The sequence below is a fragment of the Myotis myotis genome, unplaced genomic scaffold (assembly GCF_014108235.1).
Source record: "Myotis myotis isolate mMyoMyo1 unplaced genomic scaffold, mMyoMyo1.p scaffold_m19_p_7, whole genome shotgun sequence".
NCBI lineage: Eukaryota > Metazoa > Chordata > Mammalia > Chiroptera > Vespertilionidae > Myotis > Myotis myotis.
Genome location: NW_023416379.1, coordinates 2,996,836 through 3,018,398, shown reverse-complemented (window position 1 = coordinate 3,018,398; position 21,563 = coordinate 2,996,836). Strand labels below are relative to the sequence as shown.

Below are 21,563 nucleotides of genomic sequence, written 5' to 3'. Positions count from 1 at the left end.
GTGAGGGCCTGGGCGGCGTGAATGTGTTAAGGGTCCATTTCCAGAAGGTCTCCTCCCCGCCCCTCCCCTGTCCTCTCCCCACCCCTTCCCTCCCTCCTCTCCCACCCCCTCCCCGCAAAATGCCTCCCTATAAGCGGGCTCTTCAGGGAAATCACCCTGTGGATGTAAGTGATTTACGGTGTCAGCTCATGTTTCCACAGAAGAGGGATGTGAATTGAGTATGTGAGTTTGGTAATTTTCCTCACAATCCCATAATCATGCTTGGGTCCTTGGAGAGGAAAAAACATTCTATTTTATTTTGTGCTCTTGACACCAAAAGTGTTTGATGGAAAGATTTGAAGATTCTCACTAGACGTGGGGAGGGGAAGAGAGAGTCCCGGTCCTCAACACAGAGTCAGACACAGGGGCCCCAACACAGAGTCAGACACAGGACCCCCAACACAGAGTCAGACACAGGGGCCCCCAACACAGAGTCAGACACAGGGGCCCCCAACACAGAGTCAGACACAGGGGCCCCCAACACAGAGTCAGACACAGGGCCCCCAACACAGAGTCAGACACAGGGGCCCCCAACACAGAGTCAGACACAGGGCCCCCAACACAGAGTCAGACACAGGGCCCCCAGCACAGAGTCAGACACAGGGCCCCCAGCACAGAGTCAGACACAGGGGCCCCCAACACAGAGTCAGACACAGGGCTCCCAACACAGAGTCAGACACAGGGCCCCCAACACAGAGTCAGACACAGGGGCCCCCAACACAGAGTCAGACACAGGGCCCCCAGCACAGAGTCAGACACAGGGGCCCCCAACACAGAGTCAGACACAGGGCTCCCAACACAGAGTCAGACACAGGGCCCCCAACACAGAGTCAGACACAGGGGCCCCCAACACAGAGTCAGACACAGGGCCCCCAGCACAGAGTCAGACACAGGGGCCCCCAACACAGAGTCAGACACAGGGGCCCCCAACACAGAGTCAGACACAGGGCCCCCAGCACAGAGTCAGACACAGGGCCCCCAGCACAGAGTCAGACACAGCGCCCCCAACACAGAGTCAGATACAGGGCCCCCAACACAGAGTCAGACACAGGGGCCCCCAACACAGAGTCAGACACAGGGGCCCCCAACACAGAGTCAGACACAGGGCCCCCAACACAGAGTCAGACACAGGGGCCCCCAACACAGAGTCAGACACAGGGCCCCCAGCACAGAGTCAGACACAGGGCCCCCAACACAGAGTCAGACACAGGGGCCCCCAGCACAGAGTCAGACACAGGGGCCCCCAACACAGAGTCAGACACAGGGGCCCCCAACACAGAGTCAGACACAGGGGCCCCCAACACAGAGTCAGACACAGGGCCCCCAGCACAGAGTCAGACACAGGGCCCCCAGCACAGAGTCAGACACAGCGCCCCCAACACAGAGTCAGACACAGGGGCCCCCAACACAGAGTCAGACACAGGGGCCCCCAACACAGAGTCAGACACAGGGCCCCCAGCACAGAGTCAGACACAGGGCCCCCAGCACAGAGTCAGACACAGCGCCCCCAACACAGAGTCAGACACAGGGGCCCCCAGCACAGAGTTTTTTGCTAACCCCTCCCTCCAGTAGGCTTCAGGGGACTCTAACATGACACTAGCCCAGACCCTTCCATTTCACAGGGCAAATAATAATGATAACAACAATAATAATAATAAAGAACTAGGTTACTGACAAGTTTGCAAATATTGAAAATTACATGTCACACAAACACGAAGAGCAATGTGGTGCTTACATCAATAGTAACACACGGGATGCTCGAACATTCAATCATGGGTATTACCGTTCCCAGCACACCTCATGCCCGCGTTTCCATCTGACCCAACTGTCCTTCCGCCTCTAGGGCGTCTTTCCGTCATCACTGTAGTCCAGCCAGTGACCCATTCTTTCCGGCTTTGCTTGTCGGAAAGTCTGTCTCACCTTCACTGCTGAAAGTCGCTTCTGCTGGGTATGGAAATCCAGGGAATACAGTTGTGGTGCCCATTTCAAGATCTTTGTGTGCCACGTCTAACGTCTGGGTCAGTTCTGGTTCCATCTTGGTTGATAATGTCTCTCCTCTCTGCTGGTGACGTATTCTTTGCATGACCTGCGATCTCTGACTGAATGCTAGACGTCATGCCCTTGTCTTGTTGGGTGCGGAACAGTTCTGTAGTCCAAGAAATAGTCTTGGGCTTCCTCTTGGCATACAGTTACTGGGTAATAGTTGGACCCATTCGGGTCTTGCTTTTCGATTTGTTAACTGCATCCAGGGACGCATTTAGTTCGGAGGAAATTATTTCCCTCTCCCGAGGAAGCTCTCCGGGGGTGGCAGCCGGTGCCCGTTGACAGGCAGTTTCCCAGCCTGGCGGCTGGGCAGCAGTATTCCCAGCCTACGTGGAGCTGGCGCTGCTTCTCGAAGCCTCTCACACAGTTTTCCTGCGTCTCTGGCTGCCTCACACAACTTTCTCTCTCCAGGCTTTGTCCTGGCCCGAGGCTCTCCGATCGGCCTTGCCACTGCGGGAACCTGCTGGGCTCGGCCTGGCATATCCCGCCCTGCGACAGAGCCGAGCTCGCCCGGGTGATTTAGGCAACCAGAGGCTCAGCTCATCTCTCTCTCTCTCTCTCTCTCTCTGGACTCGCTGCCCTTTGTCGCGGGGGTTCTAGAATCCGCGGTTTTGTACGTCCTGTCCAGCTTCTGCTTGTTTGTTTCCGGTCAGGAAGGTGTACATCTAGTGCCCGATTGATCCCCCATCGTGAATATCCAAGAAAAACGTGGCAATGTGGAGAACTCGCGGTGTCAGATACTAAACATGCTGTCATGGGTGTAGGCATTTAGAGTAATCAAAACGGCGTGAATCGGAGGCGGAAGAGCAGGTGAATGGAGGACAGACTTAAGATCCCAAAGTCAATACACTATAACGCAGGGATTTATTTCAAATAAGTGGGGAAATGGGTTCTTTCCATACATGATACAGAAAAAGCAATTTGTAGATTTTGTGGGTAGAATAAGTAGAATTAGATTCAGATGAAACCCTTCACACTATAGGAAAATCTGTGTGGATTAAATAGTTTTAAAAGTGAAACCACGAAAAGTACTAGGAAAGATCAGGAGTCACGTCTCTAGTGATCTTGAATGTCAAGAAGACCCGCTAATAAGAATGACTGCAAAGGCGTCGTCCCGTAAAAACACACACTTCACACCAGCAAGTGCCGCACAAACAGCTCTGAAACACCACGGAAGGCTTTCAAATTGAACTGCTGGTAACACCGTCTGCAGCCTCTATGGCCCGCAAAGGGTTACTCTAAGAAATGTTTGTAAGTGTAATTATAAGAAAATGGCCGTAATAATGAGCAATAAATACTAAAGACACACTCCTGCTCCCTTGGAATGGGAGAGGCAGTTTCACACGAGCTGTGGCGCCGCGATGTTCCACCTGAGCAACTGGCACAGGTGAAAAAGAGTGACAGCAGGCAGCTCATCTCCAGGATGGGAGCAGTGTCCCCACCCAGCTTTGGGGAGAGTGGCGATCGCGCAGGCATTCGGGGGGGGCTGTGGGACGCAGGGTGGGTGTCAAACACGTTGCCACAGAAGCTCTTCTCCTAAAACTGAATCGTCAACTGGCCAGGCGCGTCTACAGAACGTACGTAAGGAAGCACACAGGGCCGAGATGGCGGAGGAGCGTCAGCGCTCATCACCTTAGAGCTGAAGCAGATCCAACAGTGCCCACCGCTGAGAACCACCTAGACCTGCACGTTCTGATACGGAAAATGGGTGCAATGCGTGACGTTAAAGATACCAGTCGCCAAATAATACATGAGCTTTGACCACATTAAAATGTGTGCATGTGTACCCATGTGAGCATACACCCCTACACCTTGAAAACAGTCTAACGAAAACCACTAACAATGTTAGCAGTGATTTCCTCCCGGAGCTTTGGTTAAACGCGCCTTACCCTTTGCCTTATGTGAAAGTATGTTGGCTAATTTTCTACAGCCAACACTGTGTTCTTATGATCAGGAAAGGCAACATGTATTTAAAAAACACCTCAGTGGGCATGAGGTGCCCTGACTGTAGATCGGACTTCTCGTGTGGCAGGTAGCAGTGTGTGCTGTCAGGTAATGAGCATGGCGGCACGTAGTTCTCAGAAACAGAACCACCACCAACACCCTTTCCAAGTCATTACAACTTACTTGCCCCTTCCGCGCAGCTGGCGGGGAACTCCATGGCTGCCACGCGGTGTATTATGTAACGCGCAAATCAGGGCACGCTTAGCTAAGGAACCACAGGTGTTACAGCTCGTTGCAGAGTCGCTGTCAGAGCAACCTGATCAGTTTGAATGCTTCGTGTGGTTTGTAGAAACCGCAATCCACTGCGTGGGCGTGATGCTAAACTGGCGGGAAGCGTTAGAGAAGAGCCAGTGCAGAGCTGAGATCAGATCAGCCAAAGCCAACGCAGTGTAATGCCAACTCTGGAGGCCACGACCACGGCTGATGACTGCGTACAGGGGGGCTCTGAGGTGGGACTTCACTCCTTGCATCAGGTGCAACCCCCCAACCTCTGCAGGTAAAAGGCAGCGGAATGACCGTTTCACAAATGAAGGAGCTGGCGGGCACCAAGGTGTGGTCCAAGGCCACGGCCTGCAGGTCAGAACCAGAATTCAGACCGAGCGTCCCTGACTCCAGACCAAGGTCGGCCCGTGTAAAGGCGGGGCCCTGTTGTAAGCCGTCAGATCAGATCACGGGTAAGGACACTGTGGATGGGGACTGGGAAATAGGTCACGAATCTAAGAGCCTGGGTGTAGCCTCCCGGGACAGGACAGGATGGAACCGGCCAGACCTACGACTGCATTTAACTCCCGGCAGGCGCGGCGCCTTTGGCACTATTCAATGGGGCGTTGACGGGAGGCACTTGCTACTGTTTATCTAACACTGTCCCAGCTACAGATGCTTCAAATCCGCCCAGCATGAACTCTCAAGGCTGCATAATTCTACTTGGACGTCTCATCATCAAATCAGTGCCTGACCTTCGATCCGAACCCCCTTCATAACACCATGACACAGAGACGCACACGCACCATGGACCAGGATGTGCGCAGTCTGTGACATCACGGGCTCATGCACAGCACTGTCGAGAGCGTGCCCATGATCCATCCGGGCTGCCAGCCACCGCATGTTTAACGCTTATTTTTTTAAATTTATATATTACTCATGTATCTGCATTGTGGGCGGGTCTGTGCAGACTGCTTATCTCTGCTCCCATGGCAACCGTGGGAGGCTCCGAGCTGAGAGCAGGGAGGGCTGAGGCCCGTGTCACACCCGGGCAGCTGAGGGTGGAAGGCGGACCTGCTGGGGTGGATCACCTGGCTCCCCGGTCACCTCCCTCTGTGTCCATGTGGCCCTGCCACGCAGCCCTCGGCACGGGGGCCTCAGGGAAGCCGGGCACGTTCCGTGTCGGCAGAGGCCTCTGATGTGTGTGTCCCAGAAGAGAAAGTCAGACAAACACTGCTCTGCCTTTTGTGGCCTCCTGAGTAACACAGCGTCACCTCTTCTGTTTTCTGATCTCCAGCCAAGGCCCGAGGGGAGGAAGGTTAGAGCTCAGCTCAGATGAGAGGAGGGTCAGAGACTGTGCAGGCACATCCTCAAAGAGCCACACACGATGCACAGCTTGCTAGTTATGGTCGGAGTCAAGACAGGGGATTGTCAAAGGAGAGGGAGAGAGGGAGAGAGGGAGAGAGAGAGAGAGAGAGAGAGAGAGAGGGGGGGGGGGAGTGAGCAAACGGAAGAATAGAACATCCAAGGCAGAAAAGAACACTGCAATTGGGGGTGCCCCAGGTCATGAGATAATGAGCTAATATCATGTTTATTTTGTTGTTGGGGAGCCCATGAGCTGCTAAGATTCAGTTCCTAAACCTTAATTAATTCCTCTCCCCCTTCTGCCCCCTTCTCTCCCTCTCCTTTTTGATAGAGGTTGGCTTTCACCATCATGAAGGGTTTGGTGTATTCGTTGCTGTTGATTGTTTTTAGTGTAGTTTGGTGTAGCTTGGTGTGGTTTTGTGTGGTTTTTGAGGGCCACCTGTGAAATCTGAGTCCTTAGGAGGCACCCAGTGGGGCAGCTGTAAAGGAAAACTGGAAAATGCAGACTGCATCCGTGTTCTCAGTATCTGTCATTCCCTGGTTCCTTTAACAACAAGTGAACATGCTCTGCACAGTGCCCGACAGCCAGGCGCCTAACGCTCGCTCGTGCGTCATCATGACTCGGAGTTCAGCCCTGACCCCCGGGTCCAGCCCATCGTTCTAGCACTTGCCCCTCAGGGTCTGACGGTCAGAGGTCCTCTAGTCCCCTAACTGCTCATGAAGCCTCGGCCACAGTCGGTGGCTCCGCTAACTCCGCAGAGTGGACGGGGCCATCCCTACAGCCCCTCGAAAGTGTCCCGCATTCCCACTGGGTGGCTTGGCCAGAGCCCTGCTCCCTAACCTCTGACCTGCAGGGACCCCGCGAGCGCTCTGCCCTTTTCCTGGTGTGACCACAGGAGAGGAGGAGCCGTCGCATGGCTGACGCGCAGGCTGGCGCGGACCTCAGCCGTGAGTGGGTGCGAAGACCCCGCGGCTCACGGAAGGCAGCGCCAGGTGGAAGCGTGCGCTGCAGTAACGAGCGCGCTCGCAATGGAGGGTCATGGGGACCCGTGCTCCAAGGGTCTTCCCATGTGGCCCTCGTGCTAAGGGATAGTTTACGGCTGGCTCCACTGAAGGGGCTCACTGACCAGGGCAGCTCCTGCGAGCACGGTGGGACGTTCCTGGGGCGGTAGAAGCGCCCGGGGAAGTGGGTCTTTGCCTGATGGAAACAGCCCATTGTATACTATAGGGCAGGTGAGACGCGAGGACATGAGGTGACTCCAAGGAAAAAGGAAAAGACACTGTCCCTGATCTGTGCTCTCAGTGGCCCAGTCAACCATGGCCCGGAAATGGTAAATGGAAAATCCCACAAACAAGCAATTCTCCAGTTTACATCGCGTGCCCTTCCGTGTAGCGTGGAGTCTCTGCATCTCTGCTCTGACCCCCTGGGATGTGAGTCACCCCTTTGTCCCGGCCTCCTCACTGTACGCGCTCCCCGCCCGTCACCCTCTGGTTGGGCCACCGGGTCGCAGCGTGGAAGTGGCCTTCAGTTCGCTTGACGCTGCCCCCACACCACAGGGCAGGGAGCTGGCACAGACTCGGCACAGAGCTGCAGTGGGATCAGTCGATGGGAAGACAAAAAATTAAGAGGTGACTCCTCGGCCTCTGGGAGTAACAAACAGGCTTAAATTGCTGCTTCTACGTGGCGTGTGGCCACCTGCAGGCCTCTCTCCTGGGGGATACAGAATCAGCTCGATTGCAGCGCAGAGAGTCACAGGTCGCAGTGAACAATGCACGCGGAGCAGGAGTTTCTGGCGATGGCGGATGAAAGAATTAGTTTTAACATTTAAAAATATACCATGGAAACGGCACACGGGCTTGCAAAGCGGCGTCACCCACTAAACCAGGCCCTGTTTGCGGGCACAGTGTGTGCTGTCCCTGGTCCATGCAGGTGCTCACTGTACCTGCACTGAGTTCCGGCACCGGGTCCCCTCCCGAGAGAGGCGTTTCAGACAACAGTGTGGGAGTCGCTCACAGCACCGAGGAGGGTGGCTGCGCTCCCTTCCCCGAGGTGAGAAAGAGCCCAGCTCCTAGTGAAGGGGGTGACGTCACAGAAAGGTCTCATCTGCACTGAGTCTCGGCTTCAGAGCCTCACAAATACCCGGTTCTCCAACTCTGCCTCCATTTCTTCAGCGCTCTTAACAACTGACACCTTTTCCCTAATAGAATAATCTATTTTTAAATGTAAGCATGTTTAAATGTTTTGCTTAAATATGCAAAATTTTAGCTGATTCTGTAATTCGGGACTTAATTTTATTTATTTATATTTTTGTGACTTAATTTTTTTTAAAAAATGACACTTTTTGTTACCAAGTGCTCAAAACTTAGTTTGGCAGTGAACTGTCCTTGAGCCTGAGTAGCTGATTGGTTTTTGAAAAATGACATAAGAAGTTTCTAGTTTGTCACCCAAATTGCATGTCAGACAACAGAGCATTTTGTCTCACGTCGGCACCGTTCCATCATAATATGAGCAGGACCTCAGAGTTGCACCATGAGATTTTACTTGGAGGTTAGAAAGCAGGGTTTGGGGGCCAGGATTTGCGGGGGGCCAGTTCCCTTCGGCCAAACCCCAGGGCAGACCAGGGGGGAGCAGAGGTATCACCCCTCTCTCACTTCTGCTTCCACCCTTCACCTGAGCTGCCAGCTGCCCGCGGGCCCCCAGGCCCCCGGAAGCCAGGAGGCTGGGACTGCTCCATGCGAACTGGGAGGCGCCAGTGCCCAGGTTGGCTCCTGGGTGGTACACGTGGGCATGGCCGCATGGAACAGAGCCCATGGCTGCTCTCCGTCCTGCCAGTGAAGCTGTCATTTGCACTGTCACGCAGATGCCTGGTCACCTGAGGTCTTCTCTTCCACGCAGGACACAGCAGCCTGTGCCTGTGGTTGGATGCGGGGTCAAGTAGGAACGGGGCGTGCACCCAGGAAGCCACCCTGAGGGTCCCGAGTCTCACTGGGTGAGATTCTCGTAAAGTCTAAAAGGACAATAAAAACCACCAGCAGAAACACAGGCCCGGGGGAAAGCAACGCCGTGAAACGGAAACACTGACAAGGAGCTTTTGGACATAAAATAAGCAAATGGATGTCCTTATAAGTAACAGTGGTTTCCCGTGGGTGCCTCTGACTTGCTATGCATGTCATTTTAGTCAGCATCTCCCGAGAGGATGAATCTGGGACACAGACCCGAGTATAACTCCCTTCGACCGATGTTCCCGGGGCAGGACCCAGCCCACTGCGGACCAGGAGGGAGGTAAGCCGCATGGGGAGTGAGATGGGAGCTCTGCATTTATTGTATTGAGTTTAGTAATTATGTTATTTACTAGAGGCCCAGTGCACAAAATTTGTACATGGGGCAGGGTGGGGGGGAGGGGCAGGGAGTCCCTCAGCCCGGCCTGCACCCTCTCCAATCTGGGACCCCTTGGGGGATGTCCGACTGCCAGTCAGATATCCCGCTTGCAATCTGGGACCACTGGCTCCTAACCGTTTGCCTGCCTGCCTGCCTGATCGCCCCTAATCATGCTGCCTGGCAGCCTGATGTCCCTAACTGCTCCTCTGCCAGCCTGATCGCCCCTAACTGTCTTTGCTTGCTGGCCTGAACTCCCCCTAACTGCTCCCCTGCTGGCCTGATCACCCCCTAACCCAGGGGTGGGCAAACTTTTTGACTCGAGGGCCACAATGGGTTCTTAAACTGGACCGGAGGGCCGGAACAAAAGCATGGATGGAGTGTTTGTGTGAACTAATATCAATTCAAAGTAAACATCATTACATAAAAGGGTACGGTCTTTTTTTTTTTTTTTTTTAGTTTTATTCATTTCAAACAGGCCGGATCCGGCCCGCAGGCCGTAGTTTGCCCACAGCTGCCCTAACCACTCCCCTGTCAGCCTGATCACCCCTAACTGCCCTCCCCTGCCGGCCTGATTGCCCCTAACTACCTCTGCCTCGGCCCCTGCCATCGTGGCTTTGTCTGGAAGGACATCCAGAAGACGTCTGGTCTAATTAGCATATTACCCTTTTATTAGTATAGATTATAGTTCAGGGGATAGTTTTTAGAATCTAATTTTATTTGAAATAAATCAGTGAGCTATTTTAAGAGGCCCTTCTCAACTGTTTCTGACAAGAAAAAGTTCTATGTAAAGACTCCGACTCCTGTCAAAATCAAGTAATCTAAAAAAGAAAATGTCATTTTACATGACACTTCTGGCAAATATTACTTCTCAAAATACAAACTGTAATTTATGCTATTGATTGTGAAATAGTAACACCGACTCCCCTCAGCAAGGGTGACCATGGCCATGGATTACTTTGAAGAGTGGTGAATGGAAGCAGCCAATCGATGGTCCTCTCGCATCATGGATGTTTCCATCACTCCCTCTCCCTTCCTCTCTGAAATCAACAAAAATATTGTTTAAAGATATGATGTGGAATTTAGGAATAAGGCCCAGAGAGGAGGACTTCTGGGTTTTCCCTAGCCTCTGTGTGAATATAAAAAAATAACCCCCCCCCCCAGCACATGTACAGACACAAAGATCTTCATTGTCTAAGGTATCGTAGGCAAAATATAAAATGAAGATTTACACAGAAAATGTAGTTTTACATCATTTCCAAAGTTGAATTAATCCCCCTAATGGAGAATATCCTATTGACTTCCCCCCTTTTAACCTTAAGCCCATACTCTTTGAATTGACCAAAAAGTTCCTTTCATGAAGTGAGACGCCTTTCAGGACCAATGCTGTGCTGTCCTACGATGACACCAATTAGTGTGAACCTGGATGCGGTTCAGTTTCTCTGTGTGAAGGTCAAGCTTATATTTGTACTCTAAAAACCAAGGTTAAATGGCACTGCTATTTCAAATGAGCTGGTGAGAGTATCTAAGTACATAAATATTAATTAAGACTACACTGGAAACCCTGCTCTTTTGAATTTTAAGTATATGGATATTTATACAAGTCACAGAAATTACACTTTTTTATGAGAATATAACATATCATGTCAAAAACACTGTCTAAAATTCAAAATACCTGGCAAACTTAAGGAAGATAAAAGACTTAAAAGTGCCTATCTCTGCACCTCCTTCCGGAACAGCACCCCGCACACGGCAGAGGGCACAGGAGCCTGGCGTGCAGGTAGCTGCCCCCCACACGCTCCGGAAGGGGCTTCGAGAGCAACGACTGCGGAATTCACGGCCGTCCGCACCGGCCCCCTGCACCGCCCGCCCCAGGAGTGCGCGCACCGCCTGTATCCCACCAGCGTTTAGTCAGGCTCACTAGACGTGGGGAACAGAGTTGGGTGTGACCATTTCTTTTTCTATCTTATGTTTAATGATGTTATCCTCTTTTTAATTAAATAGCATCTGTGATATTAAATATTCCCTCTAGAAACTAAATCAGGTGCCTCCCAGAGGAACTGATGTCTGGTACCTTTTCATCACTGCTTAACCCCATAGTTCCACGTGGCTATTTTTTATTGACTAAGTGATTGAATTTCCATGGTTAAGAGACTTCTCATGGCTCTGTGTTGGTTAGTAATGTTTAAACGCCTCCGTGCCCTGGAACACGATCAGGGGTTGCAAATGCACTGGAAACGTGGGGTGTCCTCGTTGGCGGGGTTGGGGGGCGGCCGGTCCGCTGGGTGTCAGTCGGCCCTGTCCTTTCTGAGTTGAGCTGCTGGAGCTCACACCCTCAGCGAGTCAGTCACATTTCTCTCTCAAAGTGGCGGGAGACTCGTCCACGTGATCCGTGAATTCTGACAATTGGCCCTAATATATTTTTAAGTTCATGTTACTAACATGATGCCATTTCTAAACTACTATATCTTTCTGGGTTATCACATCTTTTATTGGAAACTAGAGAGCCTCCCTTTAAGTAATGCCTCACCTCCCCCCCCCCCCAACTTGGGAAGATGGGTGTGTGCCCACAGTTCTAAGGAGGGACATTTCACCTGCACCCCGAGTAAGCCAGGCAGCAGCGCCCAGCCCTCCACAGCTGATCCAGGAGGGTGCTGCTCCGTGTGGGGATCTGGGTTCTTCCCCTGCTGAGCCCTGACCTCACTGTGACCTCTGCTATCTGAGGCTTGCCACCCCCCTATCCCCATCAGTGGCTGCAGTTTATAGATATCCTCTCTCAAGTCCAGCTTCTCTGAATTCCTGGTGCATAAACTTTTTTCACTGTTGTCAGCACAGCCATCCTTCACAAACACGTGCTTGCGTTTAATCCAGGTTTGTAGATGGGGTGTGGGAAGGGTTTGGGGGCGGGACCAGAGCTGCACTGTCACCTGATTTATATGGAATCCTCTGCCCTGATATCCCAGGAGTGTGGGAGATGCAACTAGTGACAGCCATGATGTTCTCCCCCCTCTCCCCCCACAGTTCCCCCTTTGGCCGATTTGCAGAACTGTCTACTCTCCTGTGACCCAATCCTGCCAACTAAGCTCAAGGTACGAGAGGCAGGCAGACTGGCTGTGATGGGAGGAGATTTCCAAAGACCCTCCCACTGCTGTAGAGATGCTATGGAGACCACAGTGTTACGCACACCAGAGGATATGGCCTACCGCCATTATTATTAGAGTAGTTACATCTGCATATCATCCTATCTAATAAAACCCTAATATGCAAATTGACCAAAAGGCAGAACAATTGGTTGCTATAACGCACACTGACCAGGAGGCAGATGCTCAATGCAGGAGCTGCCCCCTGGTGGTCAGTGCGCTCCCACAGAGGGAGCACCGCTCAGCCAGAGCCGGCTGGTGAGCACGGCAACAGTGGGAGCCTCTCCCGCCTCCATGGCAGCGCTACAGCCCCTCGGGGGATGTCCACCTGCTGGCTTAGGTCCGGTCCCGGACTGCACGAGGGCATAGGCCAGGCTGAGAGACACACCCCCCCCCCCCCCGGCCTGTGCATGAATGTCATGCACTGGGCCTCTAGTGTGTACCATATGATACACATGCTGCATCTGTGTGCACGCGCTTGCAGGTAACTGTACTTAAGAGTTCTCCCTGCAAAACATGCCCTTCAATTTCATCCCGCGGCAAACCCAGGACTGAATGAAGCGTGACTGCTGTGGGCAGTGACACGGAGTCACTGACTTGTTCAGGATTTGCATCAACAGCAGCCTGCCCGTGGCCCCAGCCCAGCCCGATGGAGAGGGACGTCACATGCTCCCCGCTGCTCTGTATCCGCGCCACCTGCAGGCGGGAGAGGAGGCGTCTGAGGATCGAGCCCGAACGCCGCACCTGTTGCTACTGACAGACCTAGTTCCTGGAGAAGACACGAGCCGGCCGCAGCCGTCTGTGAACTCACAGTGCCGTTTGTGTTGGCACCGAGGCCGCGGTCACTGCTCAGAAAACATATCCTCAGGTTGTGATGGCCCCAGGGACTCTCAAGGTAAAAGGTATAACAGGCAAATTGCAAACGTGACCATAATAATAGCATTGCTTCTAAGGTGACTGCAGTGCTCAGGGTCTCTCTGGAGAAACACCTGCTCTGCAGGAAGCCCGGGGCGCCCGCTGGCAGGGGGACAGAGAGGTGGTTCCCGGGGAGCTGGTCACCCTTCTACCTGCGTGCAGTGCCCGGTGTCAGAAAACCGCCACCGGAGGCGGGGGGCAAACAGAGCGTGGCTGAGTGACACGGGATGCAGTACAAGTATCACGGCTTCAGGAAACACATCCACACCATGTCTTTGTTATTTTCCTTTGCCAGGCCTGACCCCTTCTTGTTCACATCCCATGACTATCACTGTAAGGCAGCGGTTCTCAACCTGTGGGTCGCGACCCCTGTGGGGGTCAAACGGCCCTTTCACAGGGGTCGCCTAAGACCATCGGAAAACACATATATAATTACATATTGTTCTTGTGATTAATCACTATGCTTTCATTATGTTCAATTTGTAACAATGAATTGGGGGTCACCACAACATGAGGAACTGTATTAAAGGGTCGCGGCATTAGGAAGGTTGAGAACCACTGCTGTAAGGAGTCAAATGATCGCGTTCTGTCACGGTCACCCAGAGCGGCGCGGTCCCCAGGAAGGTGACCCTGGAAGGCAGTGACACGGAGACGTTTGGGTGAATGTTAGAGACACTTCCGAATCTGGCACCACTTTTGGCGAACATTATCGGACGGGAGAAAAGCCAGCATGTTGGTCTCTCGGTTCATTTCCTCGTGAACATGGGAGATGCCACCCTGACAGAGGGGGAGCGGCAGGTACTTACTGCGCTTGTCCCGGGGCAGCCTGGCGACTGGCACTCACCCCTCATCCGCTTCGGGATCAGGACGTCGTCCCAGCAGGACGGGCCCTTTGAAAAGAAGCAAACACATCCTTGGTGCACTAATTGTCATGAAAATGTTCTCCCGCATGAATACAGTCTGTGAGGTCTATATTATAAAGTGACAATGGCATCAGTGGGCCCCAGCGACTTTCAGAGTGCAGTCTGGAGATGCTGGGCGGCCTCGGGACCATTTTCACAGCCGTTCTAGGATGACCTTGGGCACGTTGCTCCAAACACGCAGGCCACTTACGTGTGGGGACCCCCTCACTGCAGCCCAATTTAATTCTTACAAGTTTAAAGAAACTTTTTTTCTTACAGTTCATTATAATTTCAACTGACAAATTTTAAAACATTTTTTATCATTATTATTTTATTTTAGAGAGGAAGGGAGAGGGGGAAAGAGAGAGAGAGTAAGAAACATTGATGTGAGAGAGTAACATTGTTCCCTTGCCTCCCACAGGAGCCCCCACTGGGGACGGAACCCACAACCTGGGTGTGGGCCTGACTGGGAACCACCGGGCACAGGCCCGGGTGCATTTCATCACCTCAAAGTCCGTGATGATGAAACTCTCTGGGCAAACTGCCAACATGAATCTTTCATGCCTTAATTCTTCAGAGTCCAAAAAGCAACAGAAACATCTACGTGAGAAGTCCTCAAACGAATGGTCACCTAAGTTACCACTTTATTTCACAAAACTCACTCACACTTTCCTTTTTGATCTCAAACCATAACAAAATAATATAAGTAATAGCGCCTCAGCGTTCTGTTGGATGTAAGGTCCATAATAAAGTACAGACGTGCTGGTTTATCCACACCGCCCACGGTTAGCACTGAACCATGGCCACCGCCCTCCTCAAAGTGGGGAGCAGTGCCCCGTGAATGTGCGCCACTGCAAAGCAGAGTTAACTTTGCCCCTGTCTAGTCTGGAAAGCGTAAGGTGGTAGCTGGGTAATTGCAGCAGACGATTCAGTGTTTCCATGGTTGCAGCAGCTCTGTGTAGGAGGGAGCATGGTCTGCGACTGGACTAGACAGGAGGGCTAGTCCCACGGCAGCTGAGGAGCTATGGATGAAAGTGTGTCACGGAGGGGACCCCCAACGCTGTACTTCATCTCTCTCATGGGCAGGATTGGAGAAACATGTCTGAAAATATGCCAGGACATCCATGTGAAATACCCATGATCATGAAGACTCACGCAGCTGCTTCTTAGAGAACGTTGTCCTGGTTAAGCCCAGAATTGGTCACAACCAAGAAAAATACAGGCATTTCTTGAGCACCCAGAGCAGGTGAGCAACTCTGGCCTGGGGTTTGTTCTGTGCAGCCAATGGACTGAGAAGGTCCGAGGTTATAAATGGTTGGAAAGCATATTGGAAAAGCGGAAGAAGAGTATTTCATGGCCCATGAACAGTAAATGACCTTCAGGCCTCCACGTTCACGATGAAGTATACAGACCAGCCACGGGGTTCACGTCCGTATCGTCTGTGCTACTTTTCAAGCCGCAAGGGCAGGACTGACTCACAGCACAGAGGACGGGCTCTCCAGGCCTAAACTATTTACTGTCTGGCCCTGAATGCAAAGTGTTTGCCAATCCTTGAGCTATAGGAAATTACTATTAAAAAATTGAGGCAGCATTTTGGCCACCGTGTAATCTCATTAGTCTGTAGGAGTAGCTGTGCCCTGGGTCTCCTATGAGAAATTACTTCAATTAAAGGCTTAGGGCTGTTGACCTGTGAAATCTGAGAAGGTGTGGTTAGAAGGTGGTGATCGGGGTTGTCTGAGTCAGGAAGAGAGTGGACAATTACAGCTAGAGAAGACACCTGGGGGTTTGTCCTGACTGAGATTACCTCCAGCTGGAAAACCACAAAGTAGAACGCTATTTAAACACATCCGTGAGATGCACTTAAACCAGAAATTCAGGCAAATGACTCAATGGCATGGCCCACATTTCTGGAAGGACTTTTTGTTTAAGCTGAGACCTGAAGAATGAGTAGAAGTCAGACAGGAAGAGGAACGTTCTACCACAGAAAGAAGAATTATGATCAGGGAGAAAAAAACCATGTACCACCAAGCTCTGGATTGGTTTCTGGGGTAATATCCCCAACAAGGTGATACTGATAATTGATTCATAAATAATTGATTTTTCTGTACAACATTCTAAATACTGTAACCAGAACCAAGGTTCGGCTGCCTGCCATCAGCCCAGGTTCCTGCCCGTCGGCCCAGGGTTCACAGGGGGAGCAGCCGCTCATCCCGGTCAGCTGAGTGGAGCTCCCACTGTGGTAGCGCACTGACCACCAGGGGGCAGGTCCTGCATTGAGCATCTGCCCCCTGGTGGTCAGTGTGTGTCACAGCAACTGGCCGACCAGTCGTTCTGGTTGTTCCGCCGTTCGGTCGCTGGGCTTTTATTATACAGGATGGTATTCATCTACATGCTACATAACCGTCAGTCACTTACAGAAACAAGGCCACAAGAATGATGGGGATTGTTACAATACCACAGCAGTACTTAATAAAATGACTCAATTGCATATACAGTAAGATGTAATACTATGCAAAGTACTGATTTCTAAGCAATTAGGATGGTAAGATGATAAACAATGTCTTCATACTTTTGAATTAGATGGACTGAATTTCAATTCCAGTTGACATTAACAGCCACACAATGATGGGAAAGTTACTCAATTAACCAGAACATTCATTTTTTAGGTGTAATGGGGGAATAGCAAGTGCACCTACCTCATAGGATTGATGGTTAGATGAGATAAAGTACTTAGCATAATCCTATGCCCTTAGTTAATATTCAATAAGTATTAGCCGGTGCTGCTGCATGACTATAGTATGAGAACAATGTGACCTCGGAAAGAGCACCTCAATACACAAAATGTCAGATGATCTAAGTTCTGGAGAGAATTTCGGGAGAGTTTAGGCTAATAAATTTAAGAACCTTATGCTTCACTTTCTTATCTGTATAGTGTGGGCAATAAGAACTCGGGCCAAATAAGATAAGGAATGAGCTCATTGATGGGAAAACCCATTATGGACGATAAGGCACTTTAGAGACATCAGTCAGTGAAGAGACAATGGAGCCATGTGCATTCCTGGACTCATGCATTCACCCCACTTTAGACAGCCCCTTATACAGTACCGCTTCCCGGCAGGAGGGATGCTCGATGTGTAGTGATGCAGCTGCTGCTCGCATCCGCAATCAACCAGCTCAGAGTCACGCTGTACTGAGTACCTGACGCTGCCGGGCTAACTCAACAGCTGCTTAAACAGAGTATCTCGCTGGCCTTGGAGATTTCTCCCAGGTGCTGGGATGTCACCGTAGCTTATCTATATATATAAAAGCCTAAGCGACCGAACAACCGGTCGACCAGTGTGCTCCCACAGCCAACCTCCCGTGGCCAGCCAGCCTCCCGTGGCCCCTCCCCCCGCTGGCCAACCTTCTGTGGTCCCTCCCCGCAGCTGGCCAGCACCCCCCCCCCCAGTGGTCTCGATCACTGGCAGGCCAAGGGACCCCACCCGTGCACATATTCATGCACTGGGCCTCTAGTAAAACATACTTTGGCATAAAACAAATTTCCTTCCACCACTAAAGTATGCTTCATGTCAAAAAAGCAAGCATTTCATAATCTAATCCTCAATAACATACTTGTCCCTCACAAGAAAATTATTAGAAGAGAGAAACCTCACATGTCTTCACAAATTAGTGTCATTGTAAGTGAAACAACTCCTGTCCACTGCGCTGCAGCTCGGCCGTGTTTGACAAAGCCCATCACTGTCATTACAGACGGCCAGTCCCGCATGCAGGGCGCCATCACGCTAAACACATTAACATCACACAGTGTCCGGTTCTGTCACGATTCCCAGTTGCCAAACTATTCGTAAACCGCAAGAGGCCTTCAATTACACTGAAAGTGCTGACAGCTTTCTCGTCGCACAGCACAGCGAGAGCAGGTTTAAACAGCGGTGGGTTTTTTGTTTTTTTCATTCCATTTCATAGAATTTAAACAATGGAGACAAAAGACTTGCAGTGAGTCACTGTGATGCACTCCTCACAGATTTAACTTCGGAGAACCGTGTGATTACCTTCATCTGCTCGAGCTGTGTGCTAAGAATAGTCTGCACGGAGTGGCTTGGCCTCGGCTCAGATTAGAGGCGGTTCCAGGCAGCACGATGTGTCCTCACTGTGGAGATGGCCGCCCTCATTTCAGTTCCAGGCCTGCGCATCCATTTGAATAGCCGCACTCATTATCATGTGAGGCTGCACAGTGCTCTCAGCTGCTCTCTGTCCTGGGGTTGTGTGACTGGACCAGGCCATGCTTATTAAACGAGATAAGACGATTATTAGATTTCTGTGAATGCCCAGATGCCATCGTGGGCATGCAGGCTCAGCCTTGAGTTCTCAGAATAAACGCTGTGGCCAGCACATGACATTTAGGTGCGTAATCTCCTCCTCTAAACCCCCAACTGGCCCTGAACTCAATCGGCTGCCGTTTTGCAAGAAAGGGAAAGGATGAAATCAGGTAGGATACTGGTTAAAACTAGAAGGTGGTCATAACATGTCTGTTGTGTCAATGTAATCACAGTAGGTCCTCGGGCTACGTCGGAGATCCGTTCCTACGGCGACGTAACTCGATTTTCGCCGTTAAGTCGGAACCCACCTACATAAGCACCTACGTCACTCACATGGAGCACACACACAGCAGTAATGAAGTGAAACAGTAAAAAAATTTAAAAGAGAACAATTCCTGACCTTTACTTGTGGTAAATAATAAAAACCATAAAGCACATATGTACATATGTTGAAATGATGGAACCTTTTTTTATAAATAAATGGGAGATGGCCACGTAACCACGGAATGACACACATCAAGTCCGACGTAACCCGAGGGCTGCCTGTAGTTGTCCATGAAGATGCAGCAGTAGAGGTAACTGTCCTGGCCAGTCCACAGAATCTGCACAACGAGCTGGTAGGACTTGAGTGGGCAACTGGCTGGACAAGAAGGGGGCGAGGCCAGGGGGAAGCCCCTTCTCAGGGGTCCTGGAGGCAGTGGACTGGGATGCGGCTCCACAATCAGGCCCCAAACACATACAGAGGGAGCAGGCTCCAGAGTGTGCCTTGGTCCCGAGGGCACGCTTACGCATTTATGAGGTTCTTTTATTCCCCAAACCAGGCATTTCCACAGATGCCAGCGCATGGGGGGTTCTTACTCTTGCCCCTTACTGACCGAGGGGCGCAGAGCTGACAAAATCAAGGCCTTCACCACCACCGCCAACACCACCACCATCATCATCATCACCATCAACATCCACAAAAACCAAAAGAACGAAACCGATTGCTGGCCGGAAGGAAAGTTAGTCCTGGGATATGGATGCTGGCAGTCATTTTTTTAAAGACATGGTCCAGTTTAATATGCATTGAACATTGCTCAAGTTCACAAATTTTCCCCTCGGCCTTTCATTTCAAGAGACTTCTACCATTTCTCTCCTCTCTCCTTTTCCTCTCCCTTTCTCCCCCTGACTGTGTTATGATCAAGGTCCAACAGCCTAAAAATCACTTACCAAGAGAGGAGAAAAAAGGCTTAATTCTTAATCAAAACCAGCTAAATTTGTTGCTATCTGAACTTCTCAGGAAAAATTCAAACTGGCTAAAGTTCACACCCAAAGTGTCCCCCTTACCCCCCACCACACGCACACAATACTTTTCTGTAATAATTACCCCTAATTATAGTTTATTCTTTTTCCTCCCCTTTAGCTTAATCTTTTTTACTTAATAAAACTAAGTTCTCTAAAACTCTTTTCTTTCTGTTTATATTCCTTTCATCAAATGAAGTGGGAAAGATTTTTGTTGACAAACAAAGTAGATCTTGGTTATAAGTCATTCTAAGTCTCCATTTTCTGAAATAATAGTCCTTTTAGGAGAACTCTTATCTCCCCACATCCCTGCCTTTGCCGGAGAACTGGGCTCCCACCGTCTTCTCAATGCCCCTCACTTGCTCACCCACGGAGTCCGCCACGTGTCTCTTGGTGAGGATGTGTCCTGTCCTCCTGTGGGAGCAGAGCGCCAGCTCTCGGTGGCTGCAGGCGCCTGCACTCCCCGGGCCAGCTGTATCCATATCTCGAACATTCCGATGCCTGTTGATCAACTCCCACTGGCCCGCTGAATCAAAGGCCGAGGGGGAAGATGCACAGTTAATTCTAAAACTAAGCCAACTGTTTCCAGTGAGCGTGACTGTGCTGAAACACCTATGGCGCGTTGTCGGCACACCCAGCAGGCCAGTCCTTGGTTTGGGATGCCCTCATCGCCTCGCTCTCCCGTTGGCGTGGATATTAACCTACTATACTTCTCTGAAAGCAAACCCGGCCCACCAGCTGCAAAACCACTGACCGTCCTGTTCCTGCTCCCAGCACAGAGCTCCCCCTCAGGGTCCGACTCTCCCACAAGGGTTTGCCACACCACAGTTGCCCGGGTGTCCTGCTCGTTCTACTGACAGAGAGAAACTCATGTGGGTGAACAGATGGGCCTGGGCAGGGCCTCTTGTCAGTCGGTGTTATTCTCAGCTCAGCTTCCTTCAAAATAGCTTCCCCCACTTCCCGCCCACCCATAGCTGTTCCATGAAGTACCGATTGAAGTACTTGCTCCTTAGGCACAGGACCACATCTGTCTATAATACATTGAAATCTATTTCAGACTCTTGTCGGTTTTTTGTGTTAACACCTCGAATTGGCACCATGTGAAATAGGTATCTTGTCAGCCAACAGCTCAAGGGTTCTGAAATTCAATATTCTCTCATTTCTAAGTTTCAACTTTCATGATTTTAGTACGTGAACACGATTTGTTCCAATTTCCTCTCTAGGGTTTAACGACGGATTCTGATTCCTGAAGGTAGCCTGCCAGCTGAGGCACGTGCGTACTTGGCATTGATACGGGCCACATGGAGAAACTTACTCGTAGAACCGTGACATTACTCTGGAATCAAAAGACAAAGGGAAACACACAGCAGGTTTCTAACCCAGAATTATTCTCTGGTTGAAGGAAATATTTTCTCAAAACCATGTGACTTAATTTTAACAAATGTAGATCACATCTGCCAGCACTCTTCCCAGAGCCAAGAAAAACAGCAATATTTTAATTAGAACTCAGAGTCAAACTTTCCCACATTTTATAATGAAGCTACTGTTCCGGACCACCTGGCAGGCTCTCTGCCTTCTACCTCCAATGACTAAGCCTAGGAGTCCCCTAGGACAACTGCCTTGGACTTGACCAACGATAGCCTATATAATAAAAGCCTAATATGCTAAGTGCCCGGTCGTCCGTTCAACCAATCACAGCGTAATATGCTAATGATATGCTAAGGCTGCTCCACCGCTCGCTATGACGTGCACTGACCACCAGGGAGAAGACAGTCAACCGGTTGACCAGTCACTATGATGTGCACTGACCACAATTTGGCAGATGCTCCAAATGGTAGGTTAGCTTGCTGCTGGCGTCCGACCAATTGGGACTGAGTGAGACAGACTGGACATGCCGTGGAGCCCTCCCACAGTCCCTCCCCGGCTGGCCAACTTCCCATGTCCCTCCCCGGCCCCAATCATGCACCAGTGGGGTCCCTTG

The 21,563-nt window shown here is 51.0% G+C and overlaps 1 protein-coding gene across 3 annotated transcripts in view; it reads right to left on the bottom strand.

Annotated features, from left to right (window-relative positions):
* PRKN (parkin RBR E3 ubiquitin protein ligase) overlaps positions 1–21,563 on the bottom strand; it is a 530,440-nt gene that overhangs the window by 228,274 nt on the left and 280,603 nt on the right. For all 3 annotated transcript variants that reach the window (XM_036317340.1, XM_036317341.1, XM_036317342.1), the window contains exon 5: positions 13,890–13,973. In XM_036317340.1, coding sequence (XP_036173233.1) covers positions 13,890–13,973 — 84 coding nt within the window. The remainder of the gene's footprint in view (positions 1–13,889; positions 13,974–21,563) is intronic.